This window comes from Crocuta crocuta, unplaced genomic scaffold (assembly GCF_008692635.1).
Source record: "Crocuta crocuta isolate KB4526 unplaced genomic scaffold, BGI_CrCroc_1.0 scaffold142, whole genome shotgun sequence".
Classification (NCBI taxonomy): Eukaryota; Metazoa; Chordata; class Mammalia; order Carnivora; family Hyaenidae; genus Crocuta; species Crocuta crocuta.
Window position 1 is genome coordinate 1,140,864 of NW_027528892.1, and position 8,347 is coordinate 1,149,210.

At 61.9% G+C, this 8,347-nt stretch overlaps 1 protein-coding gene across 1 annotated transcript in view; it reads left to right on the plus strand.

Annotated features, from left to right (window-relative positions):
- The first annotated feature begins 4,772 nt into the window (after positions 1 to 4,772).
- Positions 4,773 to 8,347, plus strand: part of EPS8L1 (EPS8 signaling adaptor L1) — a 9,802-nt gene continuing 6,227 nt past the window's right edge. Inside the window, exons 1-7 of the mRNA XM_077756927.1 lie at positions 4,773 to 4,830; positions 5,543 to 5,598; positions 6,771 to 6,811; positions 7,170 to 7,228; positions 7,757 to 7,918; positions 8,134 to 8,296; positions 8,341 to 8,347. The exon at positions 8,341 to 8,347 is cut by the window's right edge and continues 57 nt beyond it. Coding sequence (XP_077613053.1) covers positions 5,582 to 5,598; positions 6,771 to 6,811; positions 7,170 to 7,228; positions 7,757 to 7,918; positions 8,134 to 8,296; positions 8,341 to 8,347 — 449 coding nt within the window. The 5' untranslated portion in view covers positions 4,773 to 4,830; positions 5,543 to 5,581. The remainder of the gene's footprint in view (positions 4,831 to 5,542; positions 5,599 to 6,770; positions 6,812 to 7,169; positions 7,229 to 7,756; positions 7,919 to 8,133; positions 8,297 to 8,340) is intronic.

An 8,347-nucleotide genomic window follows, 5' to 3' on the forward strand; every position in this document is an offset into this window, starting at 1 on the left:
CCATCCGTCCCAGAGAATAAACAGCCTCCAGCCTCCCTCCCGCAGCCTCCGCCTCCGCGGGGGCCCAGGCGGGTCCTCAGCGCACCCCCTGTGCGCCACACCAGGGCGGAGCGGCCTGGCCCCTCGCTCTGCCTGCACGCCTAGGGCAGCCGCGAGTTTGTCCCCTCCGCAGTCTGACGCGGGCTGGGGAGGACCCCGTCCGTGTTGGAGTTTGGCCACCCTCTCCGGTTTGCTGTTGTCACCACCACCAGGACTTGAGTGTCACACGCTCTGGCCAGACGCACCCCCCCCAGACCTGACCCGCCAGCCTGCCCAGGGTATTCCCTCTGCACATTCCTGACTCATTCTCAAAATCCAGGCCAAAGCCCAGAGGCCTCTTCCTCAAGGAGGCCATCCGTGACTACCCCCCCTCTACCGCCACTTAGAGTGACCACACCCGCCTTCCCCTCCGTCACTCCATCTCCTCACCTTTGTTTTCTTTCCTCCAGAGAACTTTCCACAGTCTGAGAGCCTTATTCATGTATGTGCCTACCTGTTTGTACCTCCTGTGTCCCCCCACGCCCGCTAACAAGGGCAGGGGCTTTGTCTGTGCAGCACTCAGAACACTATTGGCACAAAATAGGTGCTTAAGTATTTGCTACTCCATGACTTTGGCACTTTGCGTGTGTTACTCTGAACGCTTACAAGGTCATCCCTTGCCCCCATTGTCCTAGGAAAACTCCTATTCATCCTTCAGAACCCTGTCCAGTCATCACTTGCCCAGGGAAGGCTGCTTTGACTGGCTCACACGTCCACTATGAGGCTGAAATCAGGGGCCCCGCAGGGGACAGGCAGAGCCCTGTGCACAAGAGAGTGGAGTCCAATCCCCCAGTTAGACTCTTCTTCAGGGCAGAGCGGGGCGCACACTGGGTCTCAGGAACCATTCATCAAATGAATAAGTGAAGTAACACACGTGTAATTAAATAGTTTCCTGAGACCCAGCTCCCAACTCTTTTATATCTGCCAAAAGCCTGTCCCACCTCGCACTTCCTGTGACTGGCCCCCAACAACATGCTTTTCTAGGAATTCACCCTCAAACCCTATAGTTGGGGAGTGGGGGTGGGCCTGTGTGCAAGGAGGGGAGGTTGAGGAAACAGATGGGGTGCTTTTAGATATGACAACGGGGGAGCTTGGCTGATCAAGCCCCAGTGGGGAATTCCGGATGGTGCCTGGGTCCCCCCCGCAACCCAGAGAGTGAATAATCCCGTCCCCAATGACAGAGCTATCCCAAACTCAGACCCATATAGTCTTCCGAGCTCACTTCACGAAAGGCGCTGACCCTACGGACAGCAAGGGATTGGAACGGGTTCTTAGGTGGCTGGTTCCCTTGGTGCGTTTCCAGGGTTCACTGCCTCCGCCCAGGACTTACTGAGTCAGACTGTGCAGGGGTGGGAGCCTCCGCTGGTATTTGGAAGCCACTTGCTAGGGTTTAAAGAGAGGGAGGGGCCTCCTTTGCGGCCAGAGAAGGAGGAAGGAGGCCCTGGACCCAGAACTAGGGTGGAGGCTCTGGTTTCGGTCTCACCTCACTGGCTGCTCCAGACCTCAGAGACCTGAAGGCAGGGACTGGGGCACCTGTGCTGAGCCCTGCCTCCTCCCTCAGACCCTGGAGTCCAGGCCCCTGGCCCCTCCTCCCTCAGACCCCGCAGTCCAGGCCCCCGGGCCCTCCTCCCTCAGACCCGGGGGTCCAGGCCCCCGGCCCCTCCTCCCTCAGACCCGGGGGTCCAGGCCCCCGGCCCCCTCCTCCCTCAGACCCAGGGGTCCAGGCCCCCAGCCCCTCCCTTAGACCCTACAGCCCTGGCCCCTGGCCCCCATGAACTGCCTCTGTGAGGACACTTTTCTCCATCTGCACCTACACGTGAATAAAGGGCCAGGACTTACTCAGGTCTGTGTTTGTGTCACGTGCCCAGGGCCACTGTGACCTTGGGCTAGTGGCCTCCCGGCTCTGAGCCTCTGTGTTCTCTGCCACTGGGCACCAATCCCAGCTCTGCCCGCCTCACAGAGGGCAAGGGGCCTGCTCCTCTACGCAGACCCCAACCCAGGCAGGACCAAGCTCAGGAAGTCTTTGTGGCATGGATGTGACAGGGACCAGGGTGACAGAAGCTGAGGACAGAAGCACAGGACCCTCCTGCCTTTCCCTGCACCCTCCCCTCCACGGCTCAGGCCTGGAACACGCCTCCCTCACCTAGGGCTGCCTAACTCGCCCTTCAGGTTCAGCTCTGCCTGCCCCTCCTCCTCCAGGAAGCCTGCCCTGACCCTCTTAGCCGCCTCCTATCCCAGCACACAGGGAAGGCCACCGTCTCTGCCGGTGCTAACACTCAACCGAGCATCTCCTTGCCGGGTGCCAAGAGCTCTCTGGACCTCACTTAATGCTGCCAGTGCTGTGATCCCCATGTTATAGGTGTTGGGACTGGGGCACAGAGAGGTTAAGTGATTTGCTTGGCGTCACACAGCTAGCAAGGGGCAGAGCCACCAGGCGGCTGTGTAGGGTAGCCAGCGCCGGATGCAGGCTGTAGGTGGGACGGCCTGGGCTCGGCCATGCCCACCGTGTGCTCTGTGTGGCTGTAGACAAATCCTGAACGGGCACGTGTCCCCACTTCCTCAGGGTCCTTGGATGTTGTGTGCTCACACACACACACACTACTCAGAAGACAAGCACACCCGTGTCACGTATGAAGTAAGAAGTATTACCAGCTCTATTTCGTGGCAGAGTCACATCTGGAACCCCCACCCGCCGGGCTCCGCCGTCACACCGCACCACACCATCGTCTCCCTCTATTCTTTCATCCCCATAGACCCAGGGCTAAAGGGTGCTTTCTCGGGTTTCCAGCCTCACCCAGCGCACTGTGGGGTCAACACAGGCCCAAGAAAACAGTGAAGCGTCACCCGCACAGTGCGCCCAGAGCCAGGGCCCCTCCAGCACCGCCTCTGTGCCAGACCCTGTCCTGATGTGCGGCAGACGGAGTGCAGGGCCCGAAGCACAGGAGCCCGTGTCCTCCGGTCACGGGGCGGCTCAGTCGCTTAAGCGTCCAACCTGGGCTCAGGTCATGATCTCACAGCTCCTGAGTTCAGTCCCCGTGCAGGGCTCTGCGCTGAAGGCAGAGCTGAATGCCTCTCTCTGCCCCTCCCTGGCTGTTTCTCTCTCAAAGTATATTTAAAAATAAAGACATTAAAACAAGTCTCTGTCCTCAAGATGCTTACATTCTTTTTTTAAATGTTTTATTTATTTCTAGGAGAGAGAGAGACAGTGTGAGCAGGGGAGGGTCAGAGAGAGAGGGAGACACAGACTGAAACAGGCTCCAGGCTCTGAGCTGGCTGTCAGCACAGAGCCCGACGCGGGGCCCGAACCCACGAACCGCGAGATCATGATCTAAGCGAAAGTCAGACATTAACCGACTAAGCCACCCAGGCGCCCCAAGACGCTTACATTCTAACAGGGGAGACATAAAATCATTAAATAAACGGGTAATATAGTGCGTTATAAGGTGATAAATGCTCTGGAGGAAAATTAACCAGGCTGCGGGGAGAGACCACACAGAACAGGAGGGAAAGAAGAGCTACGATGTTAAACAGGGCAGCCAGGCCTCTCAGAAAAGGTGACATCTGAGCAAAGACCTGAAGGAGGTGGGGGAACCAGCCATGAGGAATCTGGGGGAAGAGGCATTCCAGGCAGAGGGCGCAGCAAGTGCAAAGGCCCTGGGGGAAAACTGGCTCTCAGTGCTCAAGGAGTAGCAAGGGGCCCCGTGTGCTGGGACCGAGTGATGGAGGAGGAGAGGAGGTTTGAATGCTGTCCGCTAAGACTTTGCAGACCTCATCTTTTATCCCATAAACGGGGAGCCCCTGAAGGGTCCAGAGCACGGAGTGATGTGAGCTGACCTAGGTTTCTTCGGCCTCCCTGCATGCAGCCTAGATGAGCTGGGGAAGGGAGCAGGGCCGGATGCGAGGCTGCTGTGGGTGCGGGCGCAGGATGATGGAGGCACCAGGTGAAGGTCGCTGATCATGGAAAAGGCTAAAAGGGGGCATGCCCGCCCCTCCCCCTGCTCTCTGAGCTCGAGCTCCGGCTTCGGCCTTTGCTGCTCGCGTCCTCTCCCTGCAAGCGTGACCCCGGGTCTCTTCACCCTCGGTTCCCTCCTCTGGGGAGCAGAGACCCCCCAGCCCTCACCTCCCTGGGTCTGGCTCCTTTAGCAAGGGCCAGCCACGCACAGGGAAAGTTCTCTAAAGGAGAGCTCAAGCCTCAGGGGCTCGGTAACATCAGTGAAGTATTTGGAGCCGGGCCGGGCGCCGAGTGTGTTTGAGTCTCTTCGGAGGGGGTCACTGGGGGAAATTTCTAGAAGAAGAGGCCAACGGAGGGGTGGCTAAGGGCTCCGTGGAGGCAGCAACCCTGGACAGGAGGTGTGCACGGGGCAGGCACTGACCGCGGCCCCCGGGCTGCGAATCCCAGCCCTTCCACACTGACCGCCCCCCTCTGAACCGCCAGCAGGTGAAATGGGAGCTCCGACCTCCCACAGGTGTCAGAACCGGGAAGGGTGTCTGAGGCAGAGCCCTGGGTTCTGACGTGTGGGTGAGTGTGACCTCAGATTCCTGCTGTTGGGACGGGGGCAGCCACAGCCCCTGGCTCCCGGAGGCCGGGCCGGTCCCCCCAGCCCCGCCCAGGTGTGCGCCAGCTGAGTGCTCAGGTATGCGGAGGCGGGGTGGCCGGGGAGCAGGAAGGACGGCCCCGTTCGGAGCCCAGACGAGAGCAGAGTGAGCTGGGCCCCTCAGTGCCGCCACCACCTGAGAGAGCCTGACGGGCAGGTGAGGAGGGGCCCCAGCTACGGGGGGCCGGGGGCGGGCACTCCTGGGTCTGGGGGAGCAGGAGCAGGGGCCGGGACTCCCTTCCAGGCACCAGGAAGCCCTTGAGTCTTGAGGAGGTGGGGGGGGGAGAGACTGGCCCCATAGCCGGAGGTCATAGTGGCTGAGGAAATGCATGAACGGCTCTCTGGGAGGAGATGTGGGGTCAAAATCGTTTGGTTCTCACAGTTGAGAAGCTCTAAGCCTGAACCCCTGGGCCACTAAGGAGATAAGGCTGTGAGACAGGATCCCTGGAGAGGAAGGAAAATGGGATACACATAGATTAGAGGGCCAAACGCATGGATCCCCGGCAGACTGGGGGGGACAGGGCACCAGGTGTGAGGGAGGAGGGGGCCGGGGGCCTGGACCCCCGGGTCTGAGGGAGGAGGGGCTGGGGGCCTGGACCCCCGGGTCTGAGGGAGGAGGGGCCGGGGGCCTGGACCCCTGGGTCTGAGGGAGGAGGGGCCGGGGGTCAGGACCCCCGGGTCTGAGGGAGGAGGGGCCGGGGGCCAGGACTCCTGGGTCTGAGGGAGGAGGGGCCGGGGGCCTGGACTCCTGGGTCTGAGGGAGGAGGGGCCGGGGGTCAGGACTCCTGGGTCTGAGGGAGGAGGTGGTTGGCTCAAAACCCTAGGTACTGCAGGCCAGGTCAGGCCCTCACGTCTTTGCTGGCTCGCAGGGCACCTCCACGCGTCAGGAGCCCCCCATTCTCTGCACCATGAGCACCACCACGGGGTAAGTGTCCCCAGCGCCCTCCCGCCACCCTCTGACCCACGCCCACAGGCGGCAGGTACAGCAGCCCGGGCCGGACCCTGAACAGGACGCCTGAGCTGCCCCCTTCCCTGCTCGGCCTGTAGCCACAGCCCCAGAGCAGACACACCTGGGTTCAGATCCAGCTGCAAACATTCGGGGGTGGTGTGGCCGCGGCCCAAGAACCTTGCCTCTTGGAGGCTCTGTTCTTCCTCCGTGAAACGGGGACAATTTTGAGAGCTTGACAGGAGAAGGAAGGTACAGGGCTCAGCAGATTCTCACCAAGAGCAGGTTCTCAACTCCTGGAAATGGCTACTGCTGTTATCTTGTTATTAAATATTGACCTTTTGCTGAAAACATCTGGGCTGTTTATAATAAAGGCTCAAGTCTCCGGGGGTGAGCAGGGAAAGGAACAAAGGGAGACCCATGGGAATAGCTGCATGGGAGATACGAGGGAGTGAGCTCTCCAGCACAGAGGTAATCAAATTGTGGGGCAATCTGAGCAGCAGGAACAGGATCAGGAGCCAAGGTTTGGCTTGAAAGTGCTGCTCACCCTCCTTCCTGCAGAGTTCGGAGCTTCTGCTCTTTCTGTGCAGTTCTTGGAAAAGGTGACCCAGGAGGAGGGTGTCAGGGGCGGGAGCCGGAGGATGTGGCTGGAAGAGCCTGGCCCAGGGGGGAGGGGACGGGAAGTCTCTGTCTGTCCCGCTACTAACGCTGTTGTAGAAACAACCACGTATTGAGCAACGACTGTGGGCTTCCCTTTGCGTGGTGACCATGAAAGTTCACAGTTACCGTGAACCCTCTCAGCGAATCCAGCAGCTCTACCAGACGGAGGCCGGAGGCTGGCCCACTCCCTCGCAGAAAGGGATACTGAGGCAGGAGAGATTAAGTCTCCCACCCAGGGTCCTGAGGCACGGCAGCAGTGGACAGGGATTCGAAGCCAGGCCTGGGTGACCGCGGAGACCCCCCTCTCCACCCCTCCCCAGTCTTACCCGCCTCAAATTGGAGCTCTGGCCCTGCCCTCCCTGCCCAGAGCCCCCCATCATGGTTCCCCATTGCTCTCACCAGCAAGTCGTTCCTGCTCTGCTTGGCATTCAACACCCCCATGATCTGCTCCCAGTTCTCATGGCCCCTCTCCCCCTTTTCTCCTTAACCAGCCCAGAAGCCGCCCCCAAGCCAAGTGCCAAGTCTATCTATGGTGAGCTTGGGAGCAAAAAACCCCAGGCTGAAACTGGGTCTGAGGGAGGAGGGCCTGGGGGTCTGGATTCCTGGGTCTGAGGGAGGAGGGCCTGGGGGTCAGGACTCCTGGGTCTGAGGGAGGAGGGACTGGGGGTCAGGACTCCTGGGTCTTAGGGAGGAGGGGCTGGGGGCCTGGACCCCTGGGTCTGAGGGAGGAGGGCCTGGGGGTCTGGACTCCTGGGTCTGAGGGAGGAGGGCTGGGGGCCTGGACTCCTGGGTCTGAGGGAGGAGGGCCTGGGGGGCCCGCACGCCCGGGGTCTGCGGGAGGAGGGGCCGGGGGCTGGGTCTTCTGGGTTTATGCCCCTTCTCCCCCGCAGAGCAGAGGAAGCGTTATTCCACTGTGGTTATGGCAGACGTTTCCCAGTATCCAGTCAATGTGAGTCTGGGGTCCCCCTTGCCACAGGGAGCCTTATGGGAGGAAAGGCAGGCAGGCCTGGGAAGAGGGTGGTGTTGAAGGCAGTTGGGTCTCCAAACAGAAAGAAGCTGGAAACTCATTTTGCTCATCTGCAAGATGGGCTGCATCTGGCTGCCTTCGCTCAGAAGTGGGAATTCAGGGGAGGAAGCCAGTTCCACTTGACCCTGCCAGGGTCTTCCTCCAGACCAGCTCTTAGGCTGGGCCAGGCCCCAGGGACAGGCGTTCTGTAAACCCGTATGAGTAGGGGTCAGAGTCGGCCAGGTGCTTAGCAGGCCTTCCAGAAGCCTCCAGTCTTGCTGGGAAGACCGGCGCGGGTGCTCGTGGCTCTGATGGAAACAGAAGAGAGGGCACGGGCGGAGCGCCCCGGAGGTGGGGCGGGCGCTGGGGAGGCTTTCTGGAGGCGGTGTGGGGCGCCCGGGACGGCACGGCCGTGCAGGGGGCTCGGACCCACCTGGCGCCGCCTGGGGCTCACGGCCCGCGCGCCGCCAGCACCTGGTGACGTTCTGCCTGGGGGAGGAGGACGGCGTGCACACCGTGGAGGACGCCTCGCGGCGGCTGGCCCTCATGGACCGCCAGGGCCGCGTCTGGGCGCAGGACATGCTGCTGCGCGTGTCTCCGGACCACGTCACGCTGCTCGACCCCACGTCCAAGGTGCCGGGGGCCACGTGGGTGGCGCAAGCGGCGGGACTGAGCGGGCGGAGGCCTGGCGAGCTTGACTCCGGGCCCCTGCGCGTCCTTCCCTGGGGAACTTTGGCCAGAGCTCTCTGCCCTTTATTTGGCTTCTCTGTTANGGTCCCAGCCGGCACTGCTGTCGCATTTGGGATCCTCGGGTCCGAGCGCAGTTTCCCCGCCGTCCCACCCCGCAGGAGGAACTGGAGTCCTACCCGCTGGGTGCCATCGTGCGCTGCGACGCGGTGGCGCTGCCGGGCCGGAGCCGCTCGCTCTTGCTGCTCGTGTGCCAGGAGCCGGAGCGCGCGCAGCCCGACGTGCACTTCTTCCAGGGCCTGCGGCTCGCGGTGAGCCGGCCGGGCGGGGGAGCCCCCGCGGCCCCGGGGCGGGGCGGGGCGGGGGAGCCCCCGC